At 25.3% G+C, this 17,873-nt stretch overlaps 1 protein-coding gene across 1 annotated transcript in view; it reads right to left on the bottom strand.

The window, feature by feature from the left end:
* Positions 1 to 17,873, bottom strand: part of LOC126896631 (hemocytin) — a 46,294-nt gene that overhangs the window by 18,223 nt on the left and 10,198 nt on the right. The window contains exons 14-30 of the mRNA XM_050669570.1: positions 17,352 to 17,835; positions 16,889 to 17,291; positions 16,434 to 16,828; positions 14,370 to 14,548; positions 13,939 to 14,119; positions 13,560 to 13,681; positions 10,487 to 10,607; positions 7,820 to 7,963; positions 7,494 to 7,743; positions 6,963 to 7,079; positions 5,060 to 5,219; positions 4,721 to 4,994; positions 4,471 to 4,642; positions 4,343 to 4,408; positions 4,034 to 4,266; positions 3,589 to 3,965; positions 501 to 795 (exon numbers count right to left, since the gene is read on the bottom strand). Coding sequence (XP_050525527.1) covers positions 501 to 795; positions 3,589 to 3,965; positions 4,034 to 4,266; positions 4,343 to 4,408; positions 4,471 to 4,642; positions 4,721 to 4,994; positions 5,060 to 5,219; positions 6,963 to 7,079; positions 7,494 to 7,743; positions 7,820 to 7,963; positions 10,487 to 10,607; positions 13,560 to 13,681; positions 13,939 to 14,119; positions 14,370 to 14,548; positions 16,434 to 16,828; positions 16,889 to 17,291; positions 17,352 to 17,835 — 3,973 coding nt within the window. The remainder of the gene's footprint in view (positions 1 to 500; positions 796 to 3,588; positions 3,966 to 4,033; positions 4,267 to 4,342; positions 4,409 to 4,470; positions 4,643 to 4,720; positions 4,995 to 5,059; positions 5,220 to 6,962; positions 7,080 to 7,493; positions 7,744 to 7,819; positions 7,964 to 10,486; positions 10,608 to 13,559; positions 13,682 to 13,938; positions 14,120 to 14,369; positions 14,549 to 16,433; positions 16,829 to 16,888; positions 17,292 to 17,351; positions 17,836 to 17,873) is intronic.

The following is a 17,873-nucleotide window of genomic DNA, read 5'->3' on the forward strand; positions in this document are numbered from 1 at the left end:
AAAAAAAAAAAAAAAAAAAAAAAAAAAAAAAAAAAAACACATCATAGTAAAATTAATACCTTCTCCGTTTCGCATCGAAGCTAAAACATTTTTTAAAGCTTTTCTTAAAATAAATTTCTATACTTCTATAATAACTTTAAGATAAGTACTTATTGAGTTAAAAGAATTTTAATACATAAAATATGGGTGAATGAGTACAGTTTCTCCTACTAGTATGAGTTGTAATATCCACTCTATGTATTAAAATGCTCGTAACTTAATAAATATTGATTCTAAAGTTGTTATCGACCTATTAAAATTATATGTAAGAAAAGATTTAAAAAGTGGCTATTTTATTAATTAATTTTAAAAATTGTTAAAAATTAAAACATTTTAGTTATATTAAAAGTTATAAGAGTTATCAGTTGGACAGAGTTTAGTTTGTTGATAATACAGAGTGCTCCACTCTATATATACATAATATATATATATAATTATATAGAATATTTAATAAATTATACCTTTGGTATTCCATTATAAGATACATAGCTAAAACCAATTCCATCTGTACTGAATGCTACTATATAGCTAGTCACATATTCATCATAAGACGGATTCCCAGCTAATTCAACCCCATATATTGATTCTATATATCCAATATCTATTTGCAAGTATTCATTTTCTTTCGATTCTGCTGGTCTCCAAAATCCATTATCTGCTGAATCCATTTGCGAATAGTAAGGCTCGGTATTAGGGCTGTACCATGAACTAGCGTTAAATGATTTAGGCCCCAAATTAGAAGATATACTTTCCACTCTATACAAAATAAGATTAATTTAAATAATATGTATATATAACAAGTTGTCATTTAAAAATCGATTATTTTATAGCAACCTTTAATATTATTTAAACACTCATAAAAATAAGTTGTGTAAAATTTTAGACTATTATGACAATTTTATCCTATAGCCCTGAACCTCTCAAATTAATTCAATGATAGATTTTCAGAAATAAAAGTTGGATAAAAATTTTTTGTTGAAATATATAATTAATATGTAACTTATTGCATGAAATAACTGTTAGTAAAACATTGACAATAAGAGGAGAAAGGTAGTAGTGACTATCAAAACAATTGCGAGGTACATGATTTTCCGGCTCACGTTTTACATTGGGATGATAAATTACTTCTTAATTTAGGAAAACGCAGAATTATTGATTTTAATAATTATTAGTAGTGGTAATACTGAAAAACTCCTTGCTGTTCCAGCCTTAGAAAATGAAACTGCAAGAGATCAGGCATTACTCATTTATAATACTTATATTGGATGTAATAATACTTTAATTTTATTTTATTATAAAATTTAGTTATATTTGATACAATTGCGATAAATAGTGACGCAAACATAAACTTTTTATTTGTCATGGCGTTAGCATATTTTTTAAATTATTCTAAGAAGTGTTTTGAAAATAACATAGGTTGTACATGTGGTAAAGATGTAACGATTTTCAAAAGGCGTCAAATAATATAACAGACATAACTTTATATCTGGAATTTTGAAAAATTATAAAAAATAATAAAACTAAAAATTAATGAGATTGTGAAATCTATTGAAAAAAATTAAAGATAATTCAACCAAGAAATGATTATCAAGAATTTTTTAAATTATAGTTCATTTTTCAGGACATAAATAGAGTAGTTTCATCTCAATTTCATATACCCGGTGTAACGCTTCATGAGAGGTGGATATTGAAAGGCTATTAATTGCCTCAAAACATATTTATTTAGATATGAATTTACTATTTCTTAGAAAGAAAAACCATACCAATTTTCATTTTTTTTACATAGTATTAAACAGTATTAAATTACCTATAACTTTTATCTTTAACAATTTTTATCTGACTTTTTTCTCGTTTGCTATCTACGAATTTACCACTGAATTTTTATCATTTTTTTCAAAATATAATAATTATTATGTATTAGAGTATAACGTCTATTGAATATATAGTTGATAAATATATTTTTATTGGTGTATTTTATGTAAAACTCTGAATTTTTTCTGACATTTTGAAAAAAATGATAAATATTCAGTGGTGAATTCGTAGATAGCAAACGAGAACAAAGTCAAATAAAAATTGTTAAAGATAAAAGTTATAGGTAATTTAATACTGTTTAATTTTATGTAAAAAAAATGAATCGGTTGAATGGAATTAAAGATATTTAGAATATAATGCAAACACTTTTTCGTGGCACACGAAAAACGCTAATTTCGCAATTACTCAAAAACTGTTCTACTTTTTGTATTTTGGACTTCATTATCGGACTCAGTGGACGATTTTACATAAAAATGACTATCACAAGTCATAGGTCTGAACATTTTTTTTTATTTGTAAACTAGTGTAAATGGTAATTTATATATATTCTATTTAACATTTTCATGTATTAAACGTACACATATTGCGAGTAGTACATTTATTTTGAGTTTGAGCTCAATAACTCATATTTTGAAAGTTAAGTGGGTATTTAGGTAACTGCACTAAATAGTTTATCAACGCATCGCTTATCAACCCTATCTGGCCTACCACAGATCGAGCACAGGTTGCATTATGCGTGTGCCAAATTAGTATCAATATCTAAATCACTAGGAGTATCACCAGCGTAATTGCTAAAGTGGTTCTATTCGTTTTAAGACAAAAAAAAAAGTCTCGGATCTCTAGTCAAGTGCTCCTTTTAAAAGAGTCGTCATCAACGTTCGAGGTGTTCACTTCACTGTCCTTAGCTAACGTAACAATGTAAACGTCAACGATTGGCAATGGATAGTTGCGGGGACTTTTTCTTGGAATGAATTATTGCTTGTACTGTGTCAAATAACAAGAAACATAAGATCAGATTACTTTATTGCTATACATACTCTAATATTAATTGTTGGTTAGCTGGTATAATATTAGTATAAGTGGAGACGTCCAACATATTTTTTTGTCATTAATAAGAATTAAATTATAGTCTAAATTAGTAACCACAACGGACATCTTATTATTTGCTTATCATAATTGCCGACACCTTTCAGATCCTTCAGGTCAACCATACATTAGGAACCCGTTTATTTTACAACATAATTGATTATTTAATGATAAATATAATAATACCATCAATTTTTAGTCCTCACAATACATGGGTTAATATATAACTTTTGTTTTAGCCAAAAATCACTTGTGTTCACTAAACACATTTTATGAAAAAAAACCTAGCTTTGTTTAGTTTTTACAAGTTTTGGGTAATTTTTAACAAGTAATAATGATTTTAACAGTTGATAATTATACAGTCATGTTAATATAGCACTATTTTTTAATCCTTATATTTTTTTCCCATTCGTAGAATACTCTATAAAATCTGTATGTTGATAATAAGAAAAGTTATGGACAATTATTCAGATTTTTTCTGAAAGTCGTATATTAAATCAACGTAAAAGGCCCAAGGGGAAGACTTAAAAATTATCTGAATGGTCAAAATTTTACGCAACTTATCTTTATGAAAATTTACACAAATTTAGGGGGTTTAGAAAAATAGCCGATTTTTATACTAATATATAGTGTAAATCTAAGAAACCATACTGATTATTATCGCAATGAATAGTTGGAGGAGACACACTTAATGGAACATATAATGTATTTTCAGATGTCGTTTCTAGTTCGTTTATTATAATTTTGTCAGTATAACTTTTTGTGGATGTTGTTTCTATAGGTTTCATAGTGCTAGGTGCAGTACTTATTACTGTAGACATAATATTATATAACTGCGTTTTTTCAAAATATTGTTGAGTAGTATATTCATGTCCCAACTCTATTGAAATTCCATTTACAGGAGAAGTAGTATATTCATGTTTTTCAATATTTGCTGCATGAATATTACAAGATGAGTCATCACACACATACGCATTATTTATACATTGACAAATTGTACACCAGTCTTCTTTAAAAATTCCACCCGGCTATGATTAAATCATATAAAGGAAATTAATCGCTCAAAAACATAGTTTAATATAATTAATAAACTAACCTTTACTAATGTTCCATTCCTCGAGTAACAAGTACAATCATTCTTTTGAACACAGGTATCTTTGTCTCTCCACATCCACCCTTCTGGACAGGAATTCAATTTTTCTAATTCACTTACACAACCAGAAATACAGTTTTGTGAAGAATCACACACTTTTGTGGTTTTTATACTATTTTCAAATGATTGACACATTTGGTTACACATAACTTTACATTTTAATCCTACTGGACAAACTGATTTTTTTGTGTAATTAAATATTTAACTTAAACATTAATTTTAATAATAATACTACGACTGTGATATATTTACCAAGACGAGTAATAGTTCTGTTTCTACTGTTTTTTATAACTTTATTTTGCATTGTATCTTCAGTATCTATAAAAGATAAAAACATAAGTATTAGATATAGAATAAAGTAAAACTGTTTTTAATTATACCTCCACAATCACAATTGATACGGATTTCAATGTCCTTGCAATCATTATTACACATTATTCCATTATCCACAGTACAGTCTATCTGTTCAAATTTTTCCTTAATGCCTTTTATCGCTTTCAAGGAACGACATTGAACATCAATAATATTTTCAAAAGAACATATTCCTAAATCCTAGCATTAAAGTTTAGAAAAAATGTTACCAATAGATTATTAATTACAAAGAAAAAACACTTTATTGAAACATTTTACTTCTTCTTTATTTATATTTAATTCTATGTTTTTAAATTCTTCAATAGAAGGGAAAGACTGCACTCCAAGTTTACTATTGTGGAAACTTTTTTTAATCCACTTACTCCATCCTGATATACATTTATTATCTGTTATTTGTGTTGACAATGAAAGTTTTGTAGTTGAAGTGAAAGGTAAATCAGTAGTAGTATAAATTTCATCAATTGTACTGTATGGTCTTATTGTTTGATCACATGGTTGTCCTTTGCATATCTTTTTATTTTTAGAACAAAAGCTTAAATTGAAAGACGTAAATGTTTTTTATTCAATTTTACAATTCAATAAAAATTGGTAACATACCATCTATGACACTCATCTTCTAGAATTACGTCACCTTCGTTGTAGACTTCATTGATTCCTACAATCTGACAAGGTATTTTACAAGAGTTAATGGGAACGCATAATTTAGAAGAATAATTTGAGTAAACTTGACCTTGCGGACAATGAGTTCTTACACAACCTGCACATCATTTTATTTTAAAAAAATTACATAAAAATATATATTATAAATAAATACTAAAAAGCCAACTAAACATATAAATGAATAGAGTTAGAACGAGACAAAATTTTAAGTGCTATTTAATAAACGTTAAAGAGATATTGTCGATTACAGTTAACTTAGAGCAATACGATATAAATCATTTTTTTAAACATTTATCATTATATATAATTCAACCATACTGCAAGTCATGGGGTAGATAAATGTATTGAGAGAGCTAAATTTTACTGGTATTCATTTTCTCATAAACTTTTGAATATGTTCAATTTTTTTAAAAGAAAATATGATTTGAATCTAAAAATTGTTCATGATTCATTTAACTTAGACACACAATCNTTTTAAAAGAAAATATGATTTGAATCTAAAAATTGTTCATGATTCATTTAACTTAGACACACAATCTCTCTTAAAATAATAATTATTTTAGCATTATAGTTAATTAACTTATAAAATAAAAAATAATGTAATTATTAAATCTAGATGGAAAAGTTGTGTGGCTTTCATATGAAAAAATATATTTATAAATAAATATAGAAAATTTGTAATAAAAAAGGCAACATCCTTGCCTCATCTCCAATCAATACTTCAAATTGTTAATAACTTCTGAAATATTGGTCCAAAACTTGTTATTCACTCAGCTATTTACTTAATTAAATTGTTTTCTATTTTATAAGATGGTTAAATATATATGTTGCCATTCAATAAAATTAAGTTGACACCCCTATAAAATTTTAGGGATGAATATAAAATAATATTTTATAACAAATAAGTGGAATTACATATATAACTAAAATAAGCTAAAAGTTCCTGTATATAGGGATAAGAATAAGAGGTGACTTATAAGGTTGCGTCACGTATTTTTTGTCAAATTTTGTCAAAAAGTATGAAGAGACCTGAACAAAACTTAGATGGATTGTTCCATCTTGGATGTGCGCGGGGACAACAGATAATAGGACATAAAGTAGTTTTGAAACGGAGAAGGCCTAAAGTATAGTGTTTGATGCCAGTCGGATAACTTGTGCGGTAGCTGTTACACCAGTCATGTGTACATGTCTACCCAACGCTTGTATGTGCCAACGATGTATAGACATCAACACTCAATTCTAGACTGACTTGTGTATAAGGATAAAAAGGGATCACTAAACTTAAAATAGGGGTAACCACAAAATAAAATAAAAGTTTAGGTTTTTATCCGTGGATGGATAAAAAAAATGATTTAACTACATATTGTTTATAGATTTTGATTCAAATAATTTTTTCCTTTACAAAAGTTTAAAATTTCAATAGTTTTCAAAAAATGAGCGTTTTATCCTTCTTTTGTAGTTTTAATAACAAGTTATGGTGATAACATTTTTCAAATACATTAGAACTATATAAAATTGTATAATTAATTAATATACAGAGTATCCCACCGTGATTTACTAATATTAACATTAGTTTATATAGTCAAATTAATAAATTCTGTATTAATAATATTAAGTAGGATTAAATTTTTAAAAATAATATAAAATAATAAATAGTCCAAAAAAAATCAATTCCACGTATCTCCTTTTTAATCGTTCATATCTCATAAATGCTTTGTCTATAGCATTTAAAATTTTGCAAAAATTCATTCCACAAAAATTTTGGTCGAATGAAATATTATTCTGGAACTATATTCATCAATACATGATTTTTTACTATAAGAAGTTTATAATTAATAACCTTCAACACATAATTTTTTATCACACAATTCTGTATTTGAAATAAAATCGTCACATGACTTGAAAGAGCAGGGTGGAATACATGATTCATAAAATGTTCCATTTTCACATTGAATAGCTGAAAAAATTATAAGTACAATTTTTAAATCATAACATTTTTTTACCTTAAACGGTCTTTTTTAAATTATCACTAATTCCAAGCGTCGGCACAAATCGAGTAAAAATTATGGGTGTGCTAAATTTAAGGATAGCCATCCACAGAGCCATATATATTCGTCCCTAACCAAGCTACATCATTACTATGATCCTCAATACTATAAAATTTTCAAAGTTCTATCAACAAAACATCTACCGAGATATTTTCACAAATAAAATATACTATGTAAAACACAGATTACATGTTAAATTGCTTAATAGAAGTTGGGTATACTGTAGCACAAACCCCATTTCAAAATGTAATTGAAGATATTATAGAAAAAAGAGCGTCTAAAAATATAAATTAAAAATAAAATAAACTTCTTCATAAACATACGACATAAATCTTGAGATCTCCATTTAATATTAATGCCATGGATACTGCATTCTTGAGCATAAGCTGCTATAGCTGTACATAGGCATTCACAATCACCTCCTTGATCGCAAGCACATGTATCATAAATACACCGTTGTAAATAGTTTTCAACCAAAACATGTGGATGACATGATTTAAAGAGTGATGATTTTAGCAAACCACACTTTTTGTTTGCCCATTCTCTTCGATGTGGATGTATAAGACAAGCGTCCTGAAAAAAATAAATCACTATGACATGCACTGAAAAAAAATTTAAAAATAACTTTTAAAATATCTTGTAAACATACTCGGACGTCAGTTGGTAATGAACAATACGACTGAAGTTTCCAAGAATCTCCAAATAATGTAGAAGAAACTTCTGGTATTCCACCATAAGGAGTAATGAAGTCATCCATTTGGTTATCGTTATAATTTCCACATAATCCATTCACCTTATTTTTTTAAATATTGTTATTAATAATAGTATTAGATATTAAAAGTTGAAAATTTTTGAAAAAATTTTAAAATACTTTAAATTATCACTTCAAGTTGAGATAGTTTTTACAATCATATGTTATTTGTTATATATTAATTAAAAAAAAAATGTTTAATTGAATAAATCTGATATAAAAAAAAAACGGTAGCACAGTGGGGACGCGACACAGTTGGGACAAGTATAGATGATATCTCATAGTGATTAAAATCACTATCATAAGAAACACTTCGATGCAAATCTGTAGATAGTGTTTAATTTTAAGAAATTGGTAGATTATTTCAAAAGCAACAATAACTCTTAATTTTATCCCGATTAGTTATTTGATTTATAATAATTATTATTTATTCATACATTATAATTATTATAATATATGAATAAATAATAATTATAGTAATTAAATTTAGTATGAAATTGATATTCAATAATTTAATATTGTAATTTTTACGGAGATATTATAAAAATCAAAAAGTAGTTGTATATTTCTTTGCTTTTAAACACATATAAAAATTTATAGGGCTTCATGCAATACTTTCAATAAAAAATGTTTGTTGCTTATAACAAAGTTATAAGTTTTATACAATGAACTATAAGGAACTTTCATCAGAAACAAAAATAAACTTTTCTAAATCATCTTTTTGCGATGTTTTCAAAATTTGCAATTAGACTTTTTCTATCACTACTAAGTTTTAATATTAATAATATTATTAAAAAATAAGTATTTACATAAAAAAAAATAATTAAGAACAAAAAAAATTGTTTTAAACTAATACTGATTTTGATTATTAATATGTTAAAAATAAGGAAAATGGCATATTTAATCTATTTTTTTTGCATTTTTATCGAAAATAGATATCTTAAATAGAAATAATAGTAATCATTTCCTATTAATTTTTGGTGTTTAAAAAGATTCTACAATTAAAATATGAACTGAAATAATTTTAATGATTTACTTTAACTAAAAAAAAGTTGTTAAAAAAATAGAGCGTATTATAAAATTTCATTATAATTTTTAGAAATTATTTATGTAGCAACATGTTACCAAAAAATTTGGAATATTACAGTTTAGTAGTAGCACACATAAATAGAGTAAAAGAATTATTAAATTACAAAGAAAAATGATTTAAATTTGTAGTTGAAACCTATCATATCAAAAATAAATAATAAAATAAATTAGAATTTTTTTCAATTTTTGAGGGTAATATCTTCAAATAGATACGAATTGTAATCATTTGAAATATCGTTGAAAAAAATTAGTCAAGTGAGAGCTGAAAAAAATGAGTGTCAAACACAAAAAAAACAAATGGTAATTAAATTTAATATGAAATTGATGTTTAATAATTTAATATTGCAATTTATATGGAGAAATTATAAAAATAATAAAGTAATTGTATATTCCTTTACTTATAACGTGTATAAAAATTTAAAGGGATTGATGCAATATTTTTTAATAAAAAATGTTTATTACTTATGAATAAATTCACTGGAATACAAGATACTATCATCAGAAGCAAAAATATAGTTTTCTAAATCAACTTTTCGCTCTGTTTTAAAATCTGCAATTACACTTTTTCTATAACTTCTAATTTTTGATATTATTACTAATTACATATAAAATGATAAAAAATTGTTTTTAAATTATTACGATTTTGATTTTTAATATGTTAAAAATAATCAGTCCAAAATTTCATTTTTAACCTATTTTTTTAAGTTATTTAGACAGAAAATTAAATTAGTTAAGTTAAAAAGTTTATTGGAAAAATAATTAACTAGTTAAGTTGAAAAGTTAAAAAATATTAATAATTAGCTCTAATATTTTCAAAGATATTTCGAGAGATATAGATAAGGAATCAGTGGTGCAACTATAAATTGGTTAGAGGTTATCCTTCTTACCCAAAATTATTTGGGATGTTTTAATTTTTGGTCATGATGACCCTTTTTCTGGTCATTTGAGTTTTATTCAATAGCGATCCAGAAAAAACAAATTTTGATAATCAAAAAGAAAAGTATAACACCCGCCTTATTTATTTTCTAGTTGCGCTACTGTAAGGAACCTTATATATAGGATGATCTTGTGGAATATCTTCAAAAATAAATGAAAATATATGTTTTTTCCTATTCAAAAGTTATTAGGATATTTAAACTTCAACTATCAAAGAAAAATGTAGTTCTATTCCCTCTCATTCTTCCATTATATTTTAGTTATAATTGTAATTTTTGATTTGTACCATTTTCATTTTTTAAATGATGACATATATGTTTAACTTACTTAAAAAATAGAAAATGACTTGTCGACAACAACTTGAATCAGTATATTGGAAATTGTTAGCACTAAATAATGATGATAACGTTTTTTCCGAAATACGTTTACGTGATTTTTATGGCTTAATTAGTTAAATATTTTTAATATTTTTTAGTGTTAAAATTAGCCACGAATGATCAATTCTCATAATATTATTTTTAATATTTACAAAAATCTTACATGGCTTTTCCATTTTGGATCAAGTTGTAAGTGTACTCTGGTACCTTTATCCCAATGTATGACTATTCCCATATCTGGTACTTCAGCAACAATAAATAGTCCAACTTCTTTGATAATTATTCTATAAATTGCATTAAAGTATGTAGTTCAATAAAATATTCACGGAGAATTACAACAAATATCATATTTAAGGGTAGATCAAGTAGACAGTAGCTTAGGATGACATTTTTGATATTATAAGTTAAAAATCATTATTCAATTTATTTAAAACATTTTACGTACAAGTTTTTCTAAGTAAATATAATCATTTTAAGTAACTTTCGCTGTATTCATAGAAAATACTGTATGTAAACATAAACAGAGATCGTCTTAAAAAAATGTTTAATATCTAGGAATATTATTCATTTATAATATAATAAATAGGGCCCGGATTTCCATTCATATAGCATTTTATTTAGTATTATCTTAAGTGATGCTATCCAATAATAATATTTGATTACATGAACTTCCATAATTTGTGATTATCCATTAGATATATAAGGAGAATTCAAAAATGAAACTTTTGTTTTACATGATTTTTAATTTTAAGGAATTTTTGCCGTTTATGGATCATTTTAACACTTCTAAGATTATATTTATGCAAAAATAATTTTTTTTTTTATGAAAATTGGATAAATTAAAAGTTTATTCACGAAGTAATACAAGTTTTTTTATATTATATTAAAAATATTCATAGGCGCATTCTAGAGATGGGACAAAACACATGAGTATGTTTTTAATGCTGATAATGATAACAATATTTCTAAAATATGTATACGCCATTTTTTAGTGGCTTTTTGAGTAAACTATTTAAATATTTTTTTAGTTTTTAAATTATTATTTTAAAATATGTTTAATTTTAAAGAAAATAGTCATGAGCGATCAATTATTATTATTTAAAGCATTACTTTTCTATTTAAAACATTTTTAAGTATAGGCAAAAAAATACTAATAACTCAAAAATTAATACATTATAATTATTTATAATAACACTAATTAACAACCAAAATTATACAGAATTAAAATTATAGAATTATTAAAGGACAACACACAAACGTCTCATAGATACCAAATTATTTAATAGTACCCCATTTTTTTTTTTTAATTGTGTTAATTTTACGTTATTTCACGTTTAATAATATAAATAATTAAGCCATTGGGTCGCAAAGTTGATGATCTCTTATATAATATTTTTTAATTTAATACGTTAAAATTATAATCAATTGACATAAAATTTTGACTTTTTATATATAAAAAAAAGACACTATTTTAAAAAAAAATCTTATTTTTACGTATACTACTCAGAATGCTTTTAATATATTTTAAAATAATATTAAATATAAAGAAATGTATCTACTTTGCATTCACTGTCTCAATAATTATTATTGATAAATGAAAATATTCATTTAATAGCTCAATATAATAATTATAATGAATTATTCATTATAATATATAACTTTTTCGGTTAAAATGTAATTTGATAATTTGTTATTAATAAATTTGTGGACACACAAACAAAACGATTTTATTTATATTGTTTCAAGAAGAAACGATACACTAAATGATGGTTGGAAAAGTAAAACTGATAACGTTTTCAATCCCTGGTCAAAACTATATTTGATAGAAAATTTTTTAATTTGATAATATATATTTTATATAATAGAAAGATTACATCACTATTTTATTTACAATAATAAAGTAATAGAAAATAAAAATTAATTGAAAAGGTAATATTTTTCCAATAATATTCTTTTAGCGTGAGAATATTCTAAATATTTACTTTAATGGTTTATGCTCCGAGTATTATTAAGCATGACTGTTTTTGGTGTATTCCTTATGACAAATAACTCCCATTATCTCTTGGAATAAAAAATGTATTAATTTGTGTAAACGCACATTAAACCTTTATTTAAATGTTGGTTTTATGCAACTTGGCATTATATGCTATTCTTCTATCTTGGTAATAACATACAGAGTTGTAAACACAATCCGATTGTTGCTAATGTAACTTGATTAAAAACGGTAAAATGGTAACGCTATTAAATTGTGATAACAATGGTTTGATGACGCAACATACAGCAAGTACAGTGCAACTGTTATATTGTTACGGATGTTATTTAAAGTATATTTAAATAATATTCGTAATGTTGTTAATAAACAGAAGAACCGGACGGACTGTCCAAAACGGTCGCAACCGTTCTATTGTGTGACCATTATAAGGGATGAATAATAAAAAATGATAATAAATATATATTTGCTCATAATGAAAACTGAAATTGAGTTATATTTGACAATTAATTCAGCTTCATTATTTAATTTTCTATTTAAAATCGTTTGCATCCATTTAATTTTACCTATGGACCATATGGTTATGCCTTATAATTGTCTATAATAACTTTATTATTTTCGCTACTATCAAACTTTCTTTATTATATTTGTGATAAATAATGCTCTCAAATTGAATACATAATATTCCCAAAAATATTTACTCAAAATATTATTTGAGAATTTTTACACTAACGCAAACAACACTTACACAATTATAACACTTCGTTGAATAAGTATTTTAATGAAATATATTAGAATAGTCTTACATTATTTTTATTTTACCTCTTGAAGACCTGCTAGATATTTAAAAACTGTGGCATTAATTACTTCACACATAGGTGAACTTAAACACAAGCATACAAGTTTTTCCATTTTTTAAGTAAAAAATTTATTTTAATACATTAAGAAAAAATATTAATTTTTGTATGAAAATAATAAAGAAAAAATAATGGTTTATCACTAATAAAAAAATCGAAAATAATAAACTAACAATAATTTACTCAATTATTTCAGAAACCCGTCAAACAAACAATTTTTTAAAAAATAGCTCAATTTTATTTTACAAAAACGTATCAAATCTTGACATTTGACAATTTTTTGCACAGAATTATGTATCTATATTTATTTAATAGTTAAATGAACCCAAGTCATGATTATAGATTTACACTAAACAGGTTTCTGAAATATTTAAAAATTATCAATTTACCTGTTTAACTTTGGTAAATAATTTTTATTTCTCATGTTTACAGTTTCAACTGTTAATCCACTACCAACTGATAAGGTTATTGATTTTATACAGCTTGCACCAGTAGATCCACACGGTACTACCTGCAATAAATATTAATTAAACTTGGAATCATTTTTTAATTTTCATATTATTTATAGTAATAAATATATATATATTCATATTACAATAGCAAATATTATTTAAAGACAGCGAATTTCAATTCTATACATAAATACAAAGTTCTAGACTGATTGTACTATTATAAAATCAAAATTTAAATTTTTATATCAAGTATTTTCTATTAATTTACAAATCAAAAAATATGTTTATAATGGTTCACAATTTAATGAATACTAACATCTATTGATGTCACAAATGATTCATAATCTGATAACGTGCCTTTTGCTAGTATATATTCACAAGTTCCTTGAAAATCATAATAATGCGAATCAAACGTTTGAAAATGAGAATCGCCCCAAGCTGAACAAACGCCATTACACTCATTATTACTACATTTCCATTTTCCTAATTGGCATTCACTAAAAATATACATACAATGAAAAAAAACATTTTTATTAGACTTTATAAATACTTTGTTTCAAATATACTATATTTAAAAATAAATTTTTTTTAGGTTTTTATTTTAAAACTTTTCCCTTTAAGTTCCATGATTTAGTTGCTTTTTCTAATAATATGATTTTTGTATTATGACAACACACTACGTCATTAATATAATTTTGAGGTAAAAAATTTACTATCAAATTTAGATAGATAAGAAATAATATTTACCAAATATTGCAACCTTCAAAAAATGTCTCATTATTGCTATAACTTTTACCACCATGGTGACAAGGGCATTCATTGGGCAAAACACATTCCTTGCTATATGAATCGAGCACATATGGATTCTTACAAATGCAACCAGAATAGCAAACTGCGGGTGTCAATTGGGGAGGATCATGCATATTCTAAAAAATATTACAAATATAACTAAAAAAACTCATTGAGTTTTTCAAAAAAAAGAACCTTAGCAATTTTTTTCTTTAAAACAAACTTTCTACTTGTAGAATAATTTTAAATGATTACTCAAAATATCATCAGAAAAAAGTATTGCAACTTATTTGAACGATAATCACTACTTTATGGGTAATTAAACACCACAATTAAAAAATGATTTTTTTTCAAGAAAACTAAGAAGAAAAATTTTTTTTCGTTAATTAAGTTAAATTTTAAATTTTTGATTGCATACTAAATGATAACTAATAATATACTAATAAATGATACTAATCAAAAATATGTTTATATAGTTCGAGACTTTAGATGACTATCAAAATATACAACAAAAAAAAATTGTTAGAATGTACTATAGAATATACACTACCTAAACGGTATTTAAACAATTGTTTCACAATTTTATACAAAATTAATTAAAAAGTTTCGACATTCAAATATTTTNTATGTCTGTTTACCCATACACTACCTAAACGGTATTTAAACAATTGTTTCACAATTTTATACAAAATTAATTAAAAAGTTTCGACATTCAAATATTTTTCATATATTTTACTTGTTTAAAACTTAATTAATTGAAAAATAAAAATCACTCATAGCAATAATTTAAAATTCGAGTTGTTATAAAACAGAAATGTAAGTGAAAAACAAAAATTTACAGAATTAGCTGTTTAATATGTATATTTAATGAATTATAAATATGTGTTATTATGAAGCAGATAAATATTGAGGGAAATATTAATAAAAAACATTATCTTTATGTATTCCTTAAATTATTTCTAAAGCAGTATTGGTTTAATATAAGCAAAGATATTCATCTAGATATAAAAATTACCTTTAAGAAAAAATTGAAAGATTATTCTTATTATTTTTTAACTTCGATGCGAAGCTAAGAAGGTATTAATTTTACTATGATGTATTTTTTTCTTTTTTTTTTGTCTATTAACACTTTTTCTCAGCTCTCACAGAACCGATTTCTTTCAATGATACGTCAAAAGATCACAAGTCGTATCTAGTTGAAGACATTACCCTCAAAAATTGAAAAAATTTCCCTTGTTCCCCGTAAATGAGGGGAACCTCCAAAAAAATTACAAATTTAAAAATCGCTAATTTTCGAAATTTTTTCAATTTTTTTTACTTAAAACTGCCATAACTTTTTAAAAAATAAACAAATCAATATAATTTTTTTTTTATAGATGCTTGATGTCTTTACCTATCATATGCTATATTTTTTTTTTATAAATTTAACCCTTTACCAGCCCACAGAGAGGGATTCAAAATGACAACTTTTTCACAAAAAATTAACTTTTTCAACTTTACTTTTAAAAGTGTTCCGAAAATACTGACACTTTTATATATATCTTAAATTAAATTTAATGTAATATACTTTATTATGAAAAAAAAAAATTTCGTACTTTATTTTGTCTTCACGGTGAAAATAGCTACCGTATGCTATTTTCGTGTTAAAATTGTCGATTTTATATTTTACATTTTTAACTTAAAACGTTATAACTTTTTGAAAAATATGTGGATCACCACAATTTTTTATGAGAAATAATATTTTTTAATAATCCCTTTTTCATTCGACATACTTTATCTTAATCAGGATATTAATATGGAACTAGCAGATCATGTAGCTTTTGGAATAATCCACCAATTTTTTTAAATTAAACACTATCTAAAGATTTCCATCCAAGCGTTTTTTTTATAGTGATTTTAATCACTGTCAGATATCATTATACTTGATCCAATTATATCACGTCAACACTGTACCACCACCCCCCTGTACTGGGTTTTTTGCTTTGTAACTTGAAATAAAAGTAAGATACATATTTTGCATACATAACATGTTATTGGTTCAACGGGTTCACATTCTGTAAATTCTAAGTGTTTTTGATGACTACAGGAAGTTGTTTTAACATCTTTCCATAACTCAATTTCTGATGGTTCGGCGTGTTTACAGTCCCAAGCTGCACTTTTACATGTACACAGTTGTAGATCATTGGTTGATCCGTCCATTCGTTTTTGTCCATAATTATACTTTTGACCATTATAATAACATGGACATTCAGACATTGGTATACATTCACCAAATTCTGATAAAGTAGAACCAAGCGGACAATAACAACCTTCTACGCATGATGACTTACACGAATTTATTATAGACATATCATGACAAGTGCGCTGACATGAATTTCCACATGAGTTATATTGCTGACCAGCTGGACATTGAATTCCTAAGAAAATTAATTTATGAATTAAAGAACAAAAGATATACGTACATATACATTACATACCGCATTGTCTAGCCTCGTATCTCCAATCAATATTCAAACCCTGGTGATTACATTCCATAGCATATGTAGCTAATATTTGACAATAACAGCGTGAAAATTTACCAGGGTGGCATGAACACATATCATAAAGACAATCTTCATAATATGAAGAAGGATCTACTAATATATGACATTCTGAGAATAATTTGCCAGTAATATTATTACAATAACTTTCTGCTGTATATTTATGTTGAATGTTAATATCACAGGGATGAGGAGATTGTAAAGCCACTTCTAGATCACTATTTTTACAGCTCTCTTTAGTTTTCCATTTATTAGCAAACGCTACAGCATCTATTTCATAATCTCCTTCCGGTGTAAGAAAATCATCCTTTTGATTACCATTAAACGTCCCGCACAATCCCTTCAAAAATTAATTACTAGTTAAAAACTTTTATGCAATCAAGAGTACTGTTAAGTTTACCTTTGTTTTGCCTATTAACTCTGGATTAGCATAGATGTGAAGCCTTGTTTCACCATCCCATTGAACTTCAATGCCATTTGATATTACAATTTGCAAAAAAAATGTTGACAAGTGTCTTATGTACGCTAAATCAAAAACAGACACTGGTAACTTATCAATAATTTCACCGTTAACAGTAACTATTTTGTTTTGTCCTAATTTAATTTTGGTAGTATTTCCAATATGTATAGTTAGTGATTTTGTACATGTTCCTTTTCCCGAAAATGGTGTCATTTCGAAAACAAATTCCTGTGATAGTGTACCATCACAAGGAATATTTTCTGCTTCTATAGCGAATTCAGGTAACACAATGAGATAATACGAACAAGACCCCATAAAGTTGAATTTTAATCCATCAAAAGTTTTGTAATGTGGGTCACCAACAGCGTAGCATTCAGCTCGACAAGTAGCTTTAGTACAACTCCATTCACCTCCAATACATGTGCTTAAAATTTTTTTCTTGCATTATTTCTTAATAAAATA

The sequence above is a fragment of the Daktulosphaira vitifoliae genome, unplaced genomic scaffold (genome assembly GCF_025091365.1).
Source record: "Daktulosphaira vitifoliae isolate Bord-2020 unplaced genomic scaffold, ASM2509136v1 Scaffold_1, whole genome shotgun sequence".
Lineage (NCBI taxonomy): Eukaryota > Metazoa > Arthropoda > Insecta > Hemiptera > Phylloxeridae > Daktulosphaira > Daktulosphaira vitifoliae.